General features: G+C 38.4%; 1 protein-coding gene across 2 annotated transcripts; it reads left to right on the top strand.

Annotated features, from left to right (window-relative positions):
• Positions 1-82: 82 nt before the first annotated feature.
• On the top strand, positions 83-20,817 carry RAB23 (RAB23, member RAS oncogene family). Of its 2 annotated transcripts, XM_084889139.1 has the most exons (8): positions 83-365; positions 1,059-1,208; positions 4,938-5,157; positions 7,279-7,364; positions 12,840-12,996; positions 14,695-14,777; positions 15,584-15,676; positions 17,349-20,817. In XM_084889139.1, the coding sequence occupies exons 3-8, from the start codon at positions 5,003-5,005 to the stop codon at positions 17,486-17,488; spliced, it is 714 nt and encodes a 237-aa protein (XP_084745265.1). In that variant the 5' UTR covers positions 83-365; positions 1,059-1,208; positions 4,938-5,002; the 3' UTR covers positions 17,489-20,817. The 2 variants fall into 2 exon arrangements, with proteins under 2 accessions (XP_084745265.1, XP_084745264.1); XM_084889138.1 differs by lacking the exon at positions 1,059-1,208 and having other exon boundaries at positions 84-365.
• Positions 20,818-22,684: the final 1,867 nt, after the last annotated feature.

Raw genomic sequence — 22,684 nt, 5'->3', positions numbered from 1 at the left:
GGGCGGAGCGGTCCCCGCGGAGCATGCGCACACCGAGCCCGGCGCGGCGCGAGCCCGGCGCATGCTCCGCAGCGCGGCGGGTCCGCCGATGTGGGGAGTGGAGGCTCCCGCGCCCGGCCGTGCCCGGCGGAGCTGCCGCGGAGCCGCTCGTTCTCAGCCCTCATCGCCCGTAAAGTTCGTTTAAAAAAAAATCCTAGTCCTTCTTAAGAGAGCGAGAGAGGGCGCGAGGCGGCCGGGCGGCCCCGCCGGGGGAGCGGGCGCGCTGGGAGGAGGAGGCGGCGGCGGCGGCGGCGGCAGCGGTTGCGCCGCGACCAGGAGGAGCCGGGCGCGCCGGGCGGGCTGCGGGGCTGCGGCCGCCGGGGACGGTGAGTAGCGGCTCGCCCTCCGGGGCGGCGGCGCGGACTCCCTCGCCTTCTCCGAGGGCGGAGGTCCCCTCCGGGCCCCGCCGGGGCAGGCAGGATCCGGCTCTCCCCGGCGTCCCGGGATGTGCCTCTCTCCAGGGGCTGGAGGGGGGTTTGGTTTGGGGGGTCAGGAGGCTCCAGGCCCGGCTCCCATCCCCCGGCCCAGGCCGCCCGGGCCCGCCTCCCCGCCTCCGGGCGCGGGGTCCCCGGTGCGGCCGGAGGAGGGGGGCGGCGGCGCCCCGCCGTCCGGGCTTCCTGGGTGTGGGTGCCTGGGATCGCCCCTGGGGCGGGAGAGCGGGGTGGAGCGGGGCGAGGCGCTGCGCCTCCATCCTGGCGGGGCTCCCGGCGACTGGCTCTCCCCCGGCCCCCGGGCGGGGCGGGACCCCAGCGGAGGGGCGATCGGGGCCCCGGTTGGGTTCGATGGGGAGCAGGCGGGGTCCAGAGCTCCGCCCTGGCTCTCAGACCCCTCTCCCGCCTCGGGGGCCCCACCCTCGCCCAGACAGCCGGGGTATGAATGAGCCGGGCTGCACACTCTCATTGGCTCCGGGTGTCACCGATCGGCTTTACTCCGCCGCTCCCCGCAGGCAGGGGAACCCGCGGCTGCAAACTTCACTGTCTAGTAGCGGGGGCTCTGAAGAGGGCCGTTTGTTTCTCTAGGTTTTCTGTAACTCCTAGCATCGAGGCAATTTTCATGGAACCCAAGACGTGTTTCTGTATTTTTAAAATGTGATCACAGCTGTATTTAAGTGCAGGCTGTGACGAAGAAAAAAGCACACAAAACAAAACCAACCACACCTCTTTTGATCAGTGAGTTAACGCATCCTTTCCCTGTCTAATACAGAAGACTGCATTAGTTGCCAAGAAACAAACAAACAAAAAAAAAACTTTAAAATTAAATTTGCGGTAAAAAGTATGTGGAGCGTTACTGTCAAGCTTTTGAATTGTACTCAGAATTGTGCTTATTTTCTAAGAACTTAATTGTTTTGATATAGTGCTTTAAGACTATAAAGTAGTGGCTGCCAATCACAAAACGGTGTTAAACTCTGATATAACTTTTCTTCCTTCAAATTTTATTATTTTTTTAAATGAGATTCATGTAACCACCATGGCAATCAGGATGTAGGACAGTTCTACCACCTCCCCCCCAAAACGCTGATATCCTTTCCCTAACTCATCAATTACAGATACTCCTCAATTTACAGTGGGGTTAGGACCTGATAAACCCACTATAAGTTGAAAATAATTTGAAATGCATTTAATACATACTATGCTGTAGGGCAGTGTTTCCCAAACCTTTGGCATATGTGTACCCCTTCTATAATTTTCGTAACGCTGAGTACCCCTCGTACTCATGAGAACGTAGAATTAGGCGCAGTTAAGCACTGTGCAGTGCATATCCTCATCAAACTCTGGTGCAACGCTTACCCTGGGGGTATGTGTACCACACTTGGGGAAACACTGCTGCAGGGTATCGGTTGTTTACCCTCCTTATTTCCTGGCTGAGTGGAAGCTGCCACACACCCTCCTCCCCCATTCCTCATGTCCCCTCCCACTCTTGATGATACAATCCAGCATCACAAGAGTATAATCATACTATATGTCACTAGCCTGAGAAAAGGACAAAATGCAAAATTTGAAGTGTGGCTTCTACTGAATTCCTATCATTTTCACACCATTGTAAAGTTGAAAATTTTAAGTCAAACCATGTAAGTCTGGGACCTTCTGCACTATTCTTTCCTAGAATCTATATATATAAAGAGCCAGGGTCGTAACATCCAAAATGACTGAAGGCAGCACATGCAGCAGGCAAGCAGACTGAACTGCTGACCTCTCGGGGAAAGAGAGAGCAGCAGGGCTGATCAGCATTGATGATGGCTGCCAGCAAGGTCCAGAGAGAGAAGCAGGGTGATCAGACCCTGCTGACTGGCATAGAAACCGACCAGTCAGAACCTACTCTGGGTGAACTGTGAAGGCAGAACCTAAGGTGGGGGCTGAGGAGGGGTTTTAAGGGCAATCGCTGTTTGGTGTAAGGTATAAAAAAGTGATTCAATTTTTTAATGACCGGTTTCGCAGTACAGTGCTTATGGCTGGCTATCAGTCCAGATATAGGGATTATGTGTTTTTGTCTGCCAAGAGCATCTCCTAATGAAAAAAGCTCCCCTACCCCCCATTTAAGCAATCCTGTTCTATATAACCTATCTATACTAATAAAAGGGTAATATGCTAATTAGACCAGGTAAACCTGCTATCTTTCAGAAGTACAACTTCCTTCCAGACAAAGCCATGGTGGTGGGGGCTGAGACAGAGGCAGTTAGGGGCAATCAGGCCGGCAGGGGGGCAAGGTAGAGGCGATCAGGCCGACAGGCAGAGGGGTTAGGGGCCAGCAGGCAGGCAGGCAGGCAGCTGAGTGGTTAGGAGTAGTTGTTCTAGAGCAGGGGTCTTCAAACTACGGCCCGCGGGCCACATGCGGCCCGCAGAGGAGTCTGATCCGGCCCGCCAGGTTTTTTGGGCAGTGAGCGCAGCCGAGGTGTTACAGTAGGAATTAGTAGTTCATATAGTCCGGCCCTCCAGCTCTCTGAGGGACCGTGATCTGGCCCCCACTTTAAAAAGTTTGAGGACCCCTGCATTAGCATTTTGTAGTTTTCAGCATACAGATCCTGCACGTTTTTAGATTTGTTCTAAAGTATTTAATATATTTGGAATTCTTATAAATGCCATCTAAAATTTTGTGGTTTCAAATTGTACATTGTTAGAGTATAGAAATACATGAGTGTTGTGTGCTGCTCTTTATTGTGCATCCTTACTGAACTCACTTGTTAGCTGCAGGATTGTTGTTGTTGTTTTTTAATTCCTTGGAGTTTTCTACATAGATACTCATGTCATCTGTGAATAGAGACAGCTTTTCTTTTTTCCCTAATCTGTAAGGTGTTTTTTTTTTTTTTTTTTTAAATATATTTTATTGATTTTGTACAGAGAGGAAGGGAGAGAGATAGAGAGTTAGAAACATCGATGAGAGAGAGTCATCGATCAGTTGCCTCTTGCACACCCCCTACTGGGGATATGCCCGCAACCAAGGTACATGCCCTTGACCAGAATCGAACCCGGGTCCCTTCAGTCCCCAAGCTGACGCTCTATCCATTGAGCTAAACCTGTCCCGGCTGTTAAGGTGTTTTTTTTGCCTATTACCCTGGCTAGAACTTCATGTATGATGAATAGGAGAAGTGAGAGTGGACATTTCCCATAAAGGGGAAAATGATCAGTCTTTCAGAATTAATTTTGATGTTAGCTTTATGCTGTTTTAATAGATGTCCTTTATCAGGTTGAAGAAGTCCTTTCTGTTTCTACTAGTTTGCTGTAATTTTTTTCTCTCAGAAATGGCTGCTGAATTTTGTCCAATATTTCCTTTGCATTACTTGATATGGTGATGTGTTTTTTCTTCTTTACTCCATTAATATCGTGGGCTATATTGATTGATTTTTGAGTATTGAACCCTCTGGTGTTAATTCTTTAAAAGTTTGGTAGAAGTCTTCGATGAAGTAACCTTAGCCTGGAGCAGGGGTCCTCAAACTTTTTAAAGTGGGGGCCAGATCACGGTCCCTCAGAGAGCTGGAGGGCCGGACTATATGAACTACTAATTCCTACTGTAACACCTCGGCTGCGCTCACTGCCCAAAAAACCTAGCGGGCCGGATCAGACTCCTCTGCGGGCCGCATGTGGCCCGCGGGCCGTAGTTTGAAGACCCCTGGCCTGGAGATTTCTTTTTGACTTTTAAGTTACAAATTCCATTTCCTTAAAAGTTATGGGGCCATTCAGATTATCTATTTCATGGTGGGTGAGTAGTGGTAGTTTATACTTTTCAGGGAATCTGAAGTTTTCAAATTTATGTAGAGTTTCAAATTTATGTAGAGTTGTTTGGTGTATTATCCTTTTGAGTCTGCGGAGTCTATAATGATTGATATCCCTATTTTATTACTGATTTTGGTAATTTGTGGTTTCTTTTTTCTGTTTGTCAATTTTATTGATCTTTTTAAAAATCCAGCTTTCTGTTTCATTAATTTTATCTATTTTTCTGTTTTCAATCTTACTCATTTCTATCCTTTTACTAACTTTGGGTTTATTTGCTCTTCCTTTTTGTACTTTCTTGAAGTGGGAACTTAGATTATTGATTTGAGATTTTTCCTAAAATAAGCATTCACTGCTATAAATTTTCCCTTTGCATATTAGTTATGTCCCATAAATTTTGACATGTCTTCATTTTTATTAATTTCAATTACTTTTAAATTTTTTTCTTGAGCTTCTTCTTGGCCCACAGATTGTTTAGAGGTTTGTTGATAAAGATTCAAAAATGAATGACACTATGGCCCCTCCTTTTAAAGAATTTACATTAGCTAAACAGTGGGGAGGGGGCCTTCATCGTGGAAACAAATTCTTGCAATTTGATATAATTATTTTTTGATAAAACAAGTATAATTTATTTTATATTGTTCAGTTTTTATGTCATGAAAAAAATAACTTTATTTTCATTTTAAACTGCAGATTTGAAAAATAAGATCTGATCACCTGGAATTAAAGTTGGTACAGAAACCTTTTCAACACCAAAAATGTTGGAGGAAGATATGGAAGTGGCCATCAAGATGGTGGTTGTCGGGAATGGAGCAGTTGGAAAATCAAGTATGATTCAGAGATATTGCAAAGGCATTTTTACAAAAGATTACAAGAAAACCATTGGAGTTGATTTTTTGGAGCGACAAATCCAGTATGTATTTGGCCATTTTATCTTCTAATTTTTGATTTGTGAACTTTGTCCAAGACTTTTGCCAGAATAATAATAACTAATTACAGTACAGTCCAAGGTGAGGCATCGAGAGGCAGGGGCTCATGAAACAGTTGATTGTGGTTTTCAGTTACTCATGCTGAACATATCTTTATTTTTCTGTATTTCCCCACTTTCATCTTTTCCCTTCCTCTCTTATGTTCTTTTCCCATTCCTCTTGGTCTCCCCTTTCATCTTATCTTATATCTGTTCTGTATTTATTGGTGGCACTTTAAGCACTTCTTAAACACAAACTGATTCGTGACTCCAGTGAGATTCCATGCTCTATTTCATTTGAAAGTTACTTGTCTGTCAGAATACTTCTCATTTCTTATATTATGGGATCCTTTTGTTTAGAATGTCTCTTCTCTTTTTAAAACTGGGCAAGACTATATAGAAGTTAGAGAGTTAATAATTGTTTTTACTCTAAAGAAATAAGAGAAAGCAGATTTGGGAGGATTAAATACTTCTGTGAAAAGGAACTCTTCAAGAAATCCTGTTTGATTCTAATCACATTAAAGTAACATTTTTGTCATTAGTCTTGAGTACTTTATAAGGTATCTTAAATTGTAAGAGACAAACTAAAATGTATTACGGAAATAAGTAACATTAAACAAATCTGACTTAACTAGCCCAGACATTAGCACCCAAGATAATTGTGTTCATTGTTTTAAGGATTGTTGGATTTCTAATTTGTATTCTGTTACCCTGTTTGTAAAACTATTTTTGTGCCTGGCTGGTGTGGGTCAGTGTTTGAGCATTGACCTATGAATCAGGGGGTCACTATTTGGTTCCTGGTCAGGGCACATGCCCAGGTTACAGCCTCGATCCCCACAGGGGAAGCGGGGGATGCAGGAGGCAGTTGATCGATGATTCTCTCTCAAAGTTGATGTTCTCTCTCTCTCTGAAATCAATAAAAATATTTTTAAAAAGAGAAATTTAAAATATTTTTGTATTTGCTTCCTTTAGATATTTTAAGAAGATTGATGCTTGTGTTTTTGTACTTGTTATTTGAACCAAATGAATATTTTAAGTAGTATATAGTCGATTCTCATTATTTGTGGACTGCATTTGCAAATTTACCCACTTGCTGAAATTTATCTGTAACCCCAGAATCAATGCTCCCAGTGCTTTGTGGTCATTCGTGGACATGCACAAAGCAGCAAAAACTTGAGTTACTCTATACACACATTCCCAGCCTAGGTGGAACACGGCGGCCGTCTTTCTTTTTATTTAATCTCTCATACTGTAAACAAGTGTCGTTTTAGTGTTCTGTTTTTGTGCCACATTTTTGTTGGTGATTTCACTGTTTGAGATGGCCCCCAAACATAGTACTGAAATGCTGTCTAGTGATCCTAAATGCAAGAAGGCTGTGTGTGTGATGTGCCTTACAGAGATAACGTGTGTGTTAGATAAGTCTCCTTCAGGCATAAGTTATAGTGCTGTAGGCTGTGGGTTCAATGTTAATGAATTAACAACATATATGAAGTAAGATGTCTTCAAACAAAACCACACAAAACAAGGTTATGTATTGATCAGCTGATGAAAATGTAATCAGGGGCTCACAGGAACTTAACCCTGTATTTCCCCTAAGAGCAGTAGTTTGGTATTTGCTAATTCAGTGTTTGCTGTGACTTAACAGAATGTGAGCAAGACAATGGACTGTATGATAAAATAGAGTAAATTTTTGAGTTAAGGGCAACCAAGCAGGTAAGTTGCAGTTTTCCTTTCTAATTCTGTCACTTGTGTACCAGAGGAGAGCAAGCACTGACCTGAGGGAATTCCTCTTTCCCAATACTGCTCAGCTGAGGCCACTAACTGTGACTGTTGTCAAAGGGGAAAACATGCCAGGTAAATTCAAATTGTGTAAAGCTAAAACTTTGCGGGGATGTCTTTCACCTTTACTTTCGCTTGGTAATTGTATCTGCATTTAAAACTACTCAGACTTTTTCAGAGTGAAAATAACTTGGTTTTAATACTTCCAAATTTGAAAAATAAAAATATACACAAAGCTATATTACTAAAGACATTTTCTTTACATTTGAAGTCTATCTCTTATTTCAGAGTTAATGACGAAGATGTCAGATTAATGTTATGGGATACGGCAGGTCAAGAGGAATTCGATGCAATAACAAAGGCCTACTATCGAGGTAAATTGTGGGGGGTTTTGTTTGGGCATGTTCTTTTGGCTAAACAGAAATTTACTTTTTTCTTTCTTTTCATAGAAAGGGTTCTCTTTAAGAATACTAAAACTAATTTCAAAGCAATTTTTAAAAATGCTAGATCGTTTTTCTTCAAAGGATCTTGATGAGTGGTAAATAGTATTTGTACTATAGGGTGCTGGTCTCTGCCTTTAGAATTACATGACTTATACAGGCATGCCCAGACATAGTCAGCAACTGGTAAACGCCTATCTCTGACCCCAAGGAAGTGACTAGATAGTCAGAGAGTGGAAACCATTATATAAAAAAGTAAAGCCCCTGTAAATGAGATGACATTTTGTTATTACATGAAATTTCATCGGTAAAGCCTTTTCAAGGCTGTAGGAGTTAAAAGAAGTGTGCAATACATGTGAAAGGAAAGAACTACAACTATAGGATTTAAGATCTAAAATGTAGGGTAAAATTCCTCAAAAGAGCTTAGATTTCTAGGTTTCCATTACATTTTTCTATAAATTTTTGTCCTTTTTTTATGGAATTTAAAACAGCATTTTTAGTGTTCCTCCAACTCACTGCCAGTGGTGATTGTGATGAGAACAAAGTAACTGAAAGCTTAATCTAGTACCATATAACATTATAGTCTATTGATGCTTTTGAATATATATATTGGTTCTTTCCACTTTTGAAAATGTGATTTATTATAATGTAACTGGGGTCTAATAAAAACATAATTACACTAACATATAAGCAACCAAAAAGTTGGCTTTCTAAATTGTTACCAAGGAAATTTGACTTCCACTGCCCACTCTAAGAAAACATTTTGGGTCCTTGAGAAATAAGGGAGGTATTCCTCTCAGGTGTCATCCTAATAAGGTCACCACTCCTTACTGCTCACTCTTTTTACTGTGTCCTTAAGTCTTCCCATCTATAGAGGCTTGGCTTATCGCTCTCCTGTGGATGCCAATTTGGATCTTGAGCACCTGTATCATGGTGTGAGGTGAAATTATGCTCTTACTACCAAAGCTCTTAAAATAGATCAAATTATGAATTTCATGAGCATTGACACTGTTGGGTCCTAACTACAGTTTATTCTTCAGTAAAGGTTATTTGTACTTTTTTAGTGGGGTTATTATACCACAATTGCCTCTCCCACACAACACAGGAAAAAATAAACCGAAAACCTAGGTGGCAACATCAACAGGTAGGAGGAATGCATGAGATTGTTATTATTTTCTTTTTACTTACCTAGTTTATTTCTCTATAAAGTCTTGCCCTGAAATATATGTTCTTTTTGTGAGGAAGAAAAATAGGTTGGGCTATTTGTTTTTAAACTTTTGATGAGTTGATATGGTAGTATTACTTTTTAATCAGTATGTTACTTTTAGAGAATATATTTATTATTATGAACCTTTAGCTTAAAAAAGGCAAAATTGGTCAAATGTAAAAAATGATTTGCTTTGTGTATAAATAAAAAGGAGAAAATGTTGGAACCATACAGTTAAGTAGATCAATTGGGTCCCTGATTAAAAATGACCAGTTAGCCTGGCTAGCATGGCTCAGTGCTTGAGTATTGACCAATGAACTGGGAGGTCGTGGTTTGGGTTGCAGTGTTGATCCCCAGTAGAGGGCACACAGGAGGCAGCCAACCAATGATTCTCATCAACGAGGTTTCTATCTCTCTCCCTTCTCTGAAATCAAATAAAAATAAATTTTTACAAAAGACCAGGTAGTTAAAAATATTTTCATTTGCACTGTACTTAAGTATTAATGCTTTCTCTGTTTTTTTTCCCCGTAAGACTGTGATTAAAATTATCTTTTAACTTTTAAAATTTGGTCCATCCAGTTTGCTGTTTACTTCTTGTTTGGTACTGTTAGGTGTCAAGAAATCATATGACTTTTCTTTACTGTATCTACAGAAAACATTGTGGGCCAGAAACAAAAAAGAGCCCATAACTAGTCCTTACATTGTAATTTACAATGGGTACTTAAATTTCTTTACAGTTTGTTTCATTTGAACTAAAAGGCTTTAAACAGCTTGGATTTTCCTATATTTCACATTTTAAATTAAAGTAATCCCAAGCATATAAGTAAATGTTTGTTAAAAGCTTTTCTTAAAACGTAGCTGACTTTATTAGTTCCTCCTTATGCTGCTTTTCTCTCTGGTCGGCAGTGGAAGCACTTGGTTTTCACATCCTTGGGGAGAGAGGGTTGCTTCCCACACCAGGTGATTAAAAGTCCTGAGCTTTTATCTGATTAGACACTCTTGACCAGATTACAGTAAGTAGTCAGGAATGGAATTACCCTAATTGGCTTGGTGCATGTAGGGCCTCAGCTCCCAGAGCAGAGGCTACTGTTAACCTATCCTAAACCCTGGCTAGTGGACATTGGGGGATGGGTGTTAGGAAGAGAGGTAATATCTGCTAGTAGTACAGATTCAGATGATGATGTAATTAAATAGAAATAAAGACTAGGAAGAGAAGGAAAGGGCTAGATAGGAAGCATGAATTAAGTAAAATATGGATTTAGTTGTGAAACATTATGCTTTATGAAATCGACTTACTGATTTATGTCCTAGAAATGTATTATTAAAGATGCATAAAAAATTTGTAAATTTTATTTTTTAAAAAGAAAAATTTATAATTCATTTAAAAGACCTATTATACCAAAAACCATTCCTCTCAGGCATTTTTATATTCTTGGAATGCTGGCTTTATTGTATAGTGAGACATGTTGAAACATGACCTCCTTGTAAATTCTAGTAGGTTAGCATAGACACAGATCATATTAGGAAGCCTTTTGGGACCCCAAATTATTCCTTTTAAGCTTTTTTTAAAAAAAAATTATTGTTGTATTACATATGTCGCTTTTTCCTCCCATTGTCCTCTCCCCGCCTCCCCCTACCCCACCGCCCAGCCCCTACTGTCTGTGTCCATTGGTTATGCTTATATGCATACAAGTTAAGTCTAGCCTAGGCAGTAGAAACCATACTGCACACAAAGTTGCATACAACATAAAATAATTTTCATTACACTTTCTTCTGTGATTGGTTCTAAGAAAAAGATGCTGCTTTTTCTGCTTTAGATTATATAGAGTGTCCAAGAGAATAAGGGACAAGCACTTTAAATCTAGAGTAATATCTATATAGTGGTATATAAATCTAGAATAATATCTTTTTAATTGTGTTTCTGATTGGTCTTCGCCATTGTCAGATTTTACACTGTGTTCTCTAGAACAGAGTTTCTTATGTTTTAGTGTGCAAATGAATTCCCCAGGGAGCTTGTTACAATGCAGACTCTAATTCAGTAGCTCAGTGGGTGGCCCTGAGATTGCTACACCCTCCCAGGTGACGCTGATGTTGCTGGTCTTCAGCTATACTCAGAACAAGTCTTGTAGGGTCTTCCAGTTACTTTAGGGTAGAATTATTCTCTACATATTATGTTTCTTGGGGAATATGACCTGATACCAAAAGTTTATTTAGAGCTCCATTTCCTGATGTGTGGTTTGTTAACTATGAGAAGTTATTTCTTTGTGGATGGTTTACTGATATTTAGGATAATGAAGTAACTTTTTCAAGTGTGATTCTTAGGGAAGGTAGTATAGAAGGGAGATTGAATAGTAGGAAAATTAAGGTCTTTTTAAAATATATGTATAGAAAACACATGCTGCTTTTAAATATCAAAGTTTTAAGATGTCCAAATGACTATAACAGAGAAATTAAAACATTAGCTTTCCTAAAGATAACCTGGTACCAATACAGAACTGTTATCAAAGGAAGAAATAGAAAGGATAACATTGTCATTAGCTGGTTATTAATAATTAGAAAGGAGTCCAGCTGGTTTGGCTCAGTGGTTAAGAGTATTGGCCCGTGGACTGAAGGGTCCCAGTTTTTATTCTGGTCAAGGGTATGTACCTCAGTTGCAAGCTCTATCTGTGACCCTTTTTGGGGTGTGTTCAGGAAGCAACCAATTGATGTGACTCTCTTACATTGATGTTTCTCTCTCTCTGTCTCTCCCCTCACTTAGTCTCTCTCTAAAAATCAATGGAAAAATATCCTTATTATAGGAAAGGAGCAAAAGGGAGGCCAGACATCAATAAGCATGCCATCTGGGCGGCTTCACCATGAAGCTGCAACTTCATACTCCCCAGGGAACCACCAGCCCATTCCCTGCAAATCACTTGGGGAAGGGGTCAACAAAGGGGAGATAGATGCATGTAGTAGTCAGGGTTATGTAGGGAAGGTGCCTGCCAGTTTAACCTGGAAACAGATAATTAGCTAGAGGGGGTGGGGCCACTGCTAAGTGCACAAAATATTAGAATTTTAAAATCCCCAGACAAAGGAATTCTTGCACTCTGATTCCTCCTTTGTTCCTCTGACTTTGCTCCTGCTTCCTTGCATTCGCCTGTGTTCCTAGAAGCTGCACGGCCCATGGCTATGTGGACCCCACACTTAATGGACTGATGGACTGCAGCTGGGAACACAAGCTAAGCTAGCCTGATGCTGGAGCGGACTGTGCAAATATGAAACAGAAACTTTGGGCAGCAGTTTTAATCCTAGCTCTGCTAAGGACACAGCTGGACTTCTTCCATGTTGGGACAGGGTGGAGTGGGAGAGAACCTTGGAAACTCAGGGATTTAATTCCACACAAATAAATGCCACTCATTCTCCCATACCAGTCTCGAAAATTCCTTTTCTTGTGACATCACAAGAAGCCCACTTCCACCAGCATCCAGTGAGGACATGGAGGGCTCCCCACCAAAAATAACAGTAGAGAGAGCTTCCAGAAGGTTGCTGCTTATATTTAATTTTAGATGTAACCAACTTAATGTCATAGTTGAAAGATAAAATATTGCCAATGGGTACAGTATGGGAATTATACAGTTAAACAGGGTAAAAAACTAAATTAAACCTTTTCCCTTTCTATTGTATATATTTTTTCCTTGACCTTGGTTTGTAAATGGTATTTGTTAGCATCATTGCTATTCTGCTACTAACATGAGATAATAACAGATTTTTAGAAAAGTAAATAGAATTATGATTCTTTTCATATAAATTTTTCTTAAATCTATGCTGAAAGAAATTAAGAAGCAAATGACAAGTATTAACAGGAAGAACTTGGCAACAGCCCATTATTCATGCTTAGTTTTAACATTCTCTCTAGCTCTTATAATGTAATTAAATATATTAATATTTCATGATGTTCCCCCCCCAAAAAAAGTTTATAATTTTGAGGGAACTTTGACACTTGTACAAGTTTGAGAACTACTGTTCTTGGTAAAAAATGGTTCTTTGAATTAGAAGATAGAGTTTATATTTTAAAAAATAAGCAGAGTGCTAAAAGATGAGTTTGCCAGTTATTTACATAAAAAAAAAACACCAGTTTTTAGGTAAAAGTTGCCCTCACTCTGCAACTCTGCACAGGATTGTTAAATTAATATAAATAACATGTTTATTTTGTGACCTTACAGGAGCCCAGGCTTGTGTGCTTGTATTTTCTACCACAGACAGGGAATCTTTCGAAGCAATTTCCAGTTGGAGAGAGAAAGTAGTAGCTGAAGTTGGAGATATACCAACTGTACTTGTACAAAACAAGATTGATCTCTTGGATGATTCTTGTATAAAGAAGTAAGATGGCTATTTTTGAAGGGGTGGTGATAATTCTATAAAGGAAACCTATTTTAACTTTTGCAGAGACTTACAAAATTTAGGGATGTTTATATAAAGAATGCCTTATATTTAAAATTTCTGTGAGCTGTTCTATGTGATTGGTTTGCTTTAAAAAAAAGTTCTTACTGAATCAGAAGTAGAGAAAAATAAAGGATTAAATTTTAAAGCTCCTTTTACAATTCTAATTTAGATCTTTGCACTACAAATCCAGTTCTTAATTTTAAGTCAAATGTAGTTATAGTGATAATTGTTAAAACATTTAAAAACATTAAACATATGAAAGATGCTTTAATAAAGAGTAAGTAGATAGATAGCCTATGTTGATGAGTTTCATATTTTTTGTATTTTCAAAACTATTATGCTCAAATTTGTGAATGGAATTTAACATCCAGCTAATTTTTTTCTATAAGTATTTGCTTACTGTATTATTAAAGTTTTGCTTATGTGTTCTTATTTAAGTTATCTGCTGCTATAAAACAGATTAGTCTAACTTAGTGGCTACAACAACTACCATTTATTATTTCAGTTTCTGTAGGTCAGGAATTTGGATAGTTTGAGGGCTGTTCTGGTTCAGAGTTTTCCATGAGGTTGAGGCAAGATATTGGCGAGGCCTATAGTCACACAAAGGCTTGACGGGCTGGAGGGTCTGTTTCCAGGAAGGTTCACGCAGCTGGCCATTGGCAGGGGGCTTAGCTCCTTGCCATGTGGATCTCTCTCTCTCTAGGGCTGCTTGACAACAAAGCAGCTGGCTTCCCACAGCTGGCAAGCCACGAGAGAGGAAAGCAGAAGCCTCTTAAGACCTCACTTCAGAAGTCACATAGTATCACTTCTGTATGTTATTGATCCCATAGACCAGTGGTCGGCAAACTCATTAGTCAACAGAGCCAAATATCAACAGTACGATTGAAATTTCTTTTGAGAGCCAAAAATCGGATTCTGCACACGGGCCATGAAGTTTCAATCGCCCTGTACGTGTGCACCTGCACATGGTATTTTGTGGAAGAGCCATACTCAAGGGACCAAAGAGCCGCATGTGGCTCGCAAGCCGCAGTTTGCCAACCACACACTGTCATAGATGACAGTGTAGGAGGAGACTACACAAGGTTATGAAGACCAGGAGGATGGGGGGATGGGATGGAATCACGGAACCATTTTAGAGCTTAACTACTGTAGTCAATAAAACCAGGAGTCCACCATCAGGAGTCATAGGAAAACTAAAGTTAGGAGTCCACTCTTGTAGAGACAGCTTTACTCTACTGTTGACTTTGGCAGCAAAGTAATTTCATAGCCAGAGTAAAATAAATGTTGCACTGTGTGATTTTCAGAGTATAATTAAATTCGAATGTTTTTAAAAACAGAAGAGAAAATTAAAGTATTATATAAAGAAAAGCGATATTTTGCTATTTTAAGGCCAGAGCGTAGTGACTTTATGGAAAAGTGTGTGTTTACAGTTACAGTATCATGGTTGGTGTTTATCCCCCAGGAGTAGTGAAAACATAAAACCCTGTTCAAGCTGAGAACACAGCTTTAACTGGTGTGGAACATCTGACAACGCCCTCCCCCAAGCGTATCAATAAATGTAATAAAAGTGATTTTTTTTTAAAAACAAGCTATCAGGAAGTATCTTTATAAGCACTTTCTCCCCTTTTGATATAGCGAGGAAGCTGAAGCACTGGCAAAAAAGCTAAAGCTAAGGTTCTACAGAACATCGGTGAAAGAAGACCTAAATGTGAATGAAGGTAAACTGCCGTTTTAAAAACTTAACAGGAAATCTGTTTTACTCTTCTTACTTTTCTATTGTGTTGTTTAGAAAACATTTATGATGAGTAGAATTTTCTTGTCACCTATTATTAAGAAAAAAAATTAAAGCATGCTGCTTCTTTGAGTTAGTTTTTAATTATTCACTGATGTTTTGGAATACTTGGTACTCTACAACAAAACTCTGCTGGGTGTTTTGTTTTTTTATCTTAAAAAATATATATGTGTGAGTGTATATTCATGTATGCATACCTCTTAAAATTACTGAATTGTTTTAGAGCTCCACAATAGTGGCTATTCCATTAGGTAGTTACAATAGCCTTAATATTTCATAATTTAAGAAAGTAATATTAGAGAAAGAGGATTATTTTTCTCATTCCAGAATTGCTACTTACTGTATTAGATAGCAACTGGATTGTTGCCTAGGTGTCTTTCTGGGTAGTTATTTTTATCACCTAAAGAAATGAGACATTTTTTCAAGACTAAATCATTTAGTGTTGCTGAATATTAATCACTACTCTACAAGTACTGGAAACTAAAGAGCCAATGATTACAAATACTATTTTATTTCTTTACTAATAAAATGCCACTATCTGTTTATTAGTATTTTCATTCATTGTACATAGGTATTGCTGAAATAAATTTACAAGTTGAGTATATTTCTAATTTAATTTTAAATCGGTTTAGTGCATGTAAATATTATAGTATAGTATGTACAAAAACATATTTTATCTGCGTAAGTTATAGTATACTAACTTGGTAGGCTTTTTGTTCATTTTTATTCTAGTTTTTAAATATTTGGCTGAAAAGTACCTTCAAAAACTCAAACAACAAGTAGCTGAGGATCCAGAAGTAAGGCATTCAAGTAGTAACAAAATTGGTAAGTACCCGGACATTTTAGACTCATGTTTACCTGGTAAATTTATTTCCCATTAATTATTTTTATTTACTATTTTTTCATACAGTGTGCTCAGTTGTTTAAGAATGTAATTAAAATGTGCTAGATCAATGATTATTAAATTTAGTAGTATCAGGTCTCTTATTAAAGGTATATTGATTCTCATTATGTAACACATTAAATACAGCTCGCTTCATCCAAATATTTAAAGACAGTTTTGTCCATCCTTCCTGTGAGACTTCATGCCCCACTTATGTATGTACCATGTACCCCTTTTACCAGTTCCACCAGAGGTCTTGCTCTTTCTTGAACATGCCCAGGGCTGTCTTTTCACTTTTGCTTATTTTGATTCTTCTATCAAAAATAACCTCCCTTTCCCGTCTCTGTCAAAGAACTGTTTGTTTTTTTAATCCTCACCTGAAGATATTTTATCCATTGACTTTTAGAGTGGAAGGGGAGGGAGAGACAGAAACACCAATGTGAGAGAGACACATAAATTGGTTGCCTCCAACATGCCCCCAGACAGAGCCAGGAGCCTACAACCAAGGTACGTGTTCAAGACCGGAATCAAACCGCAGGCCGACGCTCTATCCACTGAGCCAAACCAGCTAGGGCTGTTAAAGAACTACTTATTCTTTATAGACTATCTAGAAACCTCAATCAGCTATGTACAATAGTTAGCTTCATGCTTTTCCTTGAAGTGAACAGAGATCTAAGTCCAGAACATTGCCAGGTGTCCAGTTCCACCTGCTTCCTATAATTTCTCATTCCTAATCAATTAGATGTCACTTGTCCTGCCTTTGAACCATTTATGGGATCTTGTGTCTCTTTTATGGCACTTAACATATAATGTCTTATACATAGCACTGTTCTTTGGATACTAACTCACCTTTTAGATTGTAAACTTCTTTTTTAAAGATTGTAAACATCTTGTGGGCAGGAATTGTTGCAGTCACCTTTGTGTTGATAGTGTCTCTGGTCAGTAGTTCTGTGTTTCAAGGATGATAAATAGTTCAGAAAGACCAGCCCAGTTCAAAATAGAAACTATAATAAACTTTAAAAAAAAAATTATCTTTTTTTTATCAACTCATTACTTTAATTATCTGTAGACCACTTTGTTAGTTTAGCCTCGATAGGAAAATCTTATATTACTACCAGCTTTTACATATGTAATGTTTTGATCAACATAAAATATCACAAATACTGTTAATTATAAATCAGGTATTAAAGAAGTTATCTAATATAAAGTTAGTAAGTGAAATTATTGTAATTATTCTCTGATTCCATATTTCAAAAATAGTGAAAAGGTGCAGAATAATGTGTAGAATATGTCACCATTTGAGTAACATTGGGAGGAAAAAAGAATATATATGTGTATTTTTGCCTTCATACGCATAAAATATCTTTGGAAGGATACATAGGAAAATTGATAAAACATGCTTGCCTTAAGGAGAATAAAACTGGGGTGGTGGGAGGGAGCCTTCATTGTGAACCCTTTTGTACCCTTTGAAATTTGAACCATATGTATTTCTATTAAAAATAAATAAAATGAAAAGAAAGGCTTAATGTTGGAAATATTACTGATTCGCTAAGAAGCTGGCTGCAGTGAGACATGTCAGTGTCAACCTCTGTGTCCTCCTTCAATTTAATACAGGTGTCTTCAACACATCTGGTGGAAGTCACTCGGGTCAGAGTTCAAGTACCCTTAATGGTGGAGATGTCATCAATCTTAGACCCAACAAACAGAGGACCAAGAAGAGCAGAAATCCTTTTAGCAGCTGTAGCATACCCTAAAATGTAGGCAGGAAAAAAATTGTGCAATTCAGTGAGAACTACATCCAGCTCACATGGTATGTTACAAGGTTTTAGCAGATTTTGCACCTAATGGTTCTGAAAGTTGACAGACTTAAATGTTGATCTTCAGTGCTTTTCAGAATGGAGTGAAATCTTTGGAGGAAAAATTACTGCCCTGTGAACTCATTTTAATTTTTTTTACATTAGATGAAGCTTCTCCTGTTTTGGAAAGAATGGTATAAGAAATGTCAAAAACAGGTTTTGCTGAATTTTAAATGCTGGAAAATATAAATGAAATGCCTAAATATATGGTACAGATTGTAATGTTATGGGTTAAGAAAAGATAGCATTCTTTTTCTGAAATTAGTCATCAACCTTTTCTGAGAAATAGTATTGAACCCAAGTACTTACAAAAAATAATGAAAGATAAACCCTAAATTTGGTGAGACTGCATTAGTGTGTACTTGGGCAATGTTACTATGCAATATCTGTACCATTTCGGGTATGGAGGTATGCATGCAGGTACTTGGTATTGAAGTAAATTGAAGGTATGTGCAGTGTTTAATGAAACAGAATCTAACTCATTCATTCATAGAATCATTTACACATTGTGTATATGTTAAAAGTTTTTATTTTCAAGTAAGAAATTTCAGACATATATTTTGCAAAAGAGCTGAGATTTAAAAAGTGTTTTGTGCCAAAAATATCATATCTAATTTTTACAGTGCTTTACTATCAGAATTTATATTGTTTATAATATCTTTTAAAAGCAGTTTTCCTCTCTTGACGGGGTAGATAAAAGAGTTTAAATGTTTTAGTGCTAGGTCATCTCTCAGGTGAGACTTGTTGCAAACCTTTTTCAAGTGTCCCTCTTAGTGTGGCGAGCTTGTGCTGGCCAAGTCCTGGAGCAGACACAGCACGTGTGCGGCTACTCCTTAGGCCGGAAGCACACTGGTGCTTCCAAGGGCCTTTGCTGCTGACTAAAAACGCAATCTTGAACTTTTAGGATTATGCTAACAGTTTTTAAAAATGCACAAGAAGTGATCTTTTGTCGTAATCCACACTATGGATTTTATAATGCTCTGCAACTGTAAAGCATCTTTTTGTTTACACCTTTTTGTATGGTATTTTAAGATTATCGCTTAAAAATTTCTATAACCTTTGATTTGTACAGCACTTTCTCAAGACCTCTTTCAGGAACAAATATAATTTCTTTTAAGAAAGGATTTTAATATGTAGTCATGTGGCAGAACATAAACTTGTGACTTGGGATAGTAGTTTTCCAGCTAAGATAATTGCATGAACTCTGTTAAAACTAATTATCATTTATCAATGGTTTTGTTTTTTAACTGTTTGCAATATACCTTGTTTTTATAGGATTTCAAAATGTGTACAAATAACTTCTTGAAAAATGTGCGATCAAGTTCTTTTTCATTATTTGTAAATGCATAATGTTTCTATATATTTCTCGTTTCCTTTTTTTTTCCCCCTTAAGTCTTCCATCTTTGCCACTCTCATCCTCCATCTAGATTAATGTTGAGAACCTAACAGAATTTTCTGAGGCATGTCGTTAAGTGGTCAAGTGTGGATGTTCGCTTTTCGGAATACTGAAATAATCTGGCATTACATATTTCAAAGTAATATAAAATGTTTATTTTTATGTCACCAGTTGTCATCACTCCCCTTGCTGGCAGTGGGATAGGTGTTGGGAAAAACTCAGCTCCTATCAATGGATACCTGCTAGTGATTCACCTTTTCTTTTCTGCTCTCTTGAAATATAGTCTCTAATTTTTGCACAAAATATATTTTGCATCAAATAGTCTTACGGTTTTTAGTACAGAAAAATCACATTATGTAATATGTTGTAGTTGTATTTCATGTTAATTAAATGTGTGTTGTTACTGTTCCATATAAAAAGTGTAATCTCTGATGGTTGCAGTTCCCCTGATATTTGTAATATAATTTTATGTACTTAGTTTTGTCTTTCTTTTTTTCAAGAACCGAAGAGAAATCTTAGTTGCACATTTGAGTTTTTAATTTGCACTTCTGTATTCTAAATTTAACCATAATCATTATAAGTTCTCAATTTAATTAATTCTAAAACTTAAATTAACATTAATTCCCCCCTCCCCTTGAAGACCTTTAATTCTTTTAAATAACTTAACTCTTAGTTTCTAACGAACCATGGTTGCTGAAGAAAACTTGTGTAAGCCTCTAGGAGGTTGTACATTTGTGCTCTAATGTAATTTTTACATAATGGCTAATTTTTAGCATTCAGACATATAGCTCTGTAGCAACTGCCACATTTTAAAGTTCCTGAGGTTTCTTTTCCCTCCTTCAGTTGCCTATTGAATTAAGTAGCACACAGAATAGCACATATAAGGCAGTATAGTTAAATAAAACCAGGCTAAATGGTTTTCTTTTCACCTGCCCAAAGTTGATAACCCACATATACTTTTTAAAAATAAAGTACAAGTGACACTACAAAAAAGAGAGTGAACACCTTTTCTCCCTGTGGAGGGAAGTTACGTGGTTGTTTCAGAAGTTGGCAACTCAGTGCAGAAAGAACGCTCATCAGTGCACCCACTGAGCCTGTGACTCAGGGATTGGAGTCCATTCTGAAGATCTCAGAAGGAGTAGTTGGCTTCAGGACCTAATGTCCCAACTTATAGTGAACTATTTTAATGTAAAATATTGAGAGCATCCTTTCAAAACCTCTGAAATAGTTAACTGGTAATTTGCTGAAGTGCTCCCATTACTAAATAATCTGTTTCTCTGAAGACAAAGTGAACTATAAAAATTTCCCACACTGCACAATCTAATGAACAGGTAGATTTATTCAGTTTGTTTTTATTTATTTATTCAGTTTTAACTATTAGTTACGATCACCAATATCATGTGTTCTGTTCTCACGCTTTAAGTTTTCAACCTAAAACATGTAAGCTTATCTTACTAGTGAATTTGTTTGCTAACAGAAACCATTTAAAACCACGGTGGACTCTAAAATACCCAGTTACCTAATTCCCAGGTAACTGGATGGATTAGCTGTAATAACTTTTATTCGTATACCTTTTCTTCTCTCTTCTAAATATCTATAGTTAGATGCTGGTAGATGGTCTTAAAAATAAAAACTTTGGATTAAAAGGAAATCTCAACCCCTTCTATATTTTGTTACTACTAAATTTGTAAATCTGAATGAAAAATCACTTGTTTGTATTGCTATTGGGTTGCAATTATGCATATGAGCTTAATTTAAAATATACTACTTAATAAAAATTTCATGAAAGATTAATTCCAATAATTAAAAAAATAAATGCATTTCAACGCTTGAATTTTGTGTGATATGTATCACCAGTGTGGAACCAAATACAAAAGGTATGACTTCTTTAAAAAGCAAAACAACTTAAGAATATTTCATATTTCAAATACTCTGCCAATATTTAGCATACTCATTTTATTGATAGTAGATATTTAATGCAATTGAGTAGCACTGTGGTTTTTTGAAACTTAGTTTCAAAGCAATTTTTCCTTTGAAACTTAAGGTTTTTTTTCTATTTCTATCAGTATCAGTCTGTTTAAAGAAAAGTTATTTTCCTGCCAAAACCGGTTTGGCTCAATGGATTGAGCGTCGGCTTGGGGACTGAAGGGTCCCGGGTTCGATTCTGGTCAAGGGCATGTACCTTGGTTGTGGGCATATCCCCAGTAGGGGGTGTGCAAGAGGCAGCTGATCGATGACTCTCTCATCGATGTTTCTAACTATCTCTCTCCCTTCCTCTCTGTACAAAATCAATAAAATATATTTTAAAAAAAAAGTTATTTTCCTGTGCTTTAAGCATCTCTCACCAGCCCCTCCCCCAAGCCAAAAAATATATTTACTTTGTTCTGTGGTACAAAATATAGTTCTAATTTATATAACAAGTGCTTTCTGTTAGCCACTATGCTAGGCACCTTGCATGCTGTATCTCTTGAAGTTCCTAACAGGCGCATTCTCACCCCACTTTACAGCTGGGGAGGGCAGGGATGTGCCTGGGGCCCTCTGCGGTAAGAGAGGAGTGGGAGGCCTGTGCCACGTCTCCCAGCAGCAAAGCTTATGGCTTCTGCGTTGTTGTCTCAGGTCTTGTATTGTCTTCAGACCTAAGGTCTGACGGTTACATTTGGGACATAATATTCCCTGGATCCGAACCCTAAGTCCAAGCCCAGGTTTTTCAGTCTTTTCTGATTCCTTCTGTCAAATTTCCTGCAGAATCTGTGCCTAATTTAACCTGTTCTGGTCACCCTGGAATATGGCATATTAAAGTTGGACTAGACACTGAAATTGGCTTCTCACCAAACGTGACTGCCAAAGTGATCTGAATGCCCACTACATGCAAAAGAAGCATATTTGCTACACTATTTAGTGGTTTGAGGTGGGTAATTGAAAGATGTGTGAGGTCCAATTCAAGCTGTCTACCCTTAGTTTCATGTTGAAAACTTAAGAATGTGGTTGTGTCCCTAAGAGGAAGGTGCATTTCATTTGGCTTGCTTGTTGTATGAGTTAGACACACAAAAAGTTCAAGCTCACTGCTGTCCTTGTCTTGCCTATTCAGCTCTGACTTTCCATTTTTGTTTTTGAATAATTGTAAAATCCATCTTTCAAAAATACCATTATCATGTGGATGCACTCCAAAAATATGAGTGTTTATCACAGCTATGTGAAAGGGACAGATGCACGGATGTTTCCTAGTTAAAAATTATTGCATATAATTTGGTGAGCCAGATCTTTACTCTGCTTCTTTCAATGGTTGCTAAATTCTTTCATGCTTTCCAGTTTTAAAATATCAAACAGGGTTGATCCCTTGGTTAGGGTGAGTTCTGAGTCAGGGTACTAGACTAAAAGGCCCTGCCTGCCTGCACTGTGTCCCTCTCAGAAAGTCTCATTGGCTAATGTTTCATTAAATTAAAAGGAGGACCCGCCATACAGAATACAGGTACCTAGAGCAGCGGTCGCCAACCTTATGGACCTCATGGACCGCCAGTGGTCTGCGGTCGGCAAACTCATTAGTCAACAGCGGCAAACCATGGGGGATGCAATACTGGTTCTGGGAGGGGAACACAGCTGGAGGCCAACAGTTCACATCCAGGGATTTTTGTCAATATCAGGGATCCATACATTAAAATATCAGGAGGGTCAATTCTATACCTGCCAGATTTCTAACT

Source organism: Pipistrellus hanaki (assembly GCF_964339955.1).
Source record: "Pipistrellus hanaki genome assembly, chromosome: 7".
NCBI classification, from domain to species: Eukaryota; Metazoa; Chordata; class Mammalia; order Chiroptera; family Vespertilionidae; genus Pipistrellus; species Pipistrellus hanaki.
Note: the sequence above shows the minus strand (reverse complement) of the source record. Positions and strands in the feature narration are given on the sequence as shown.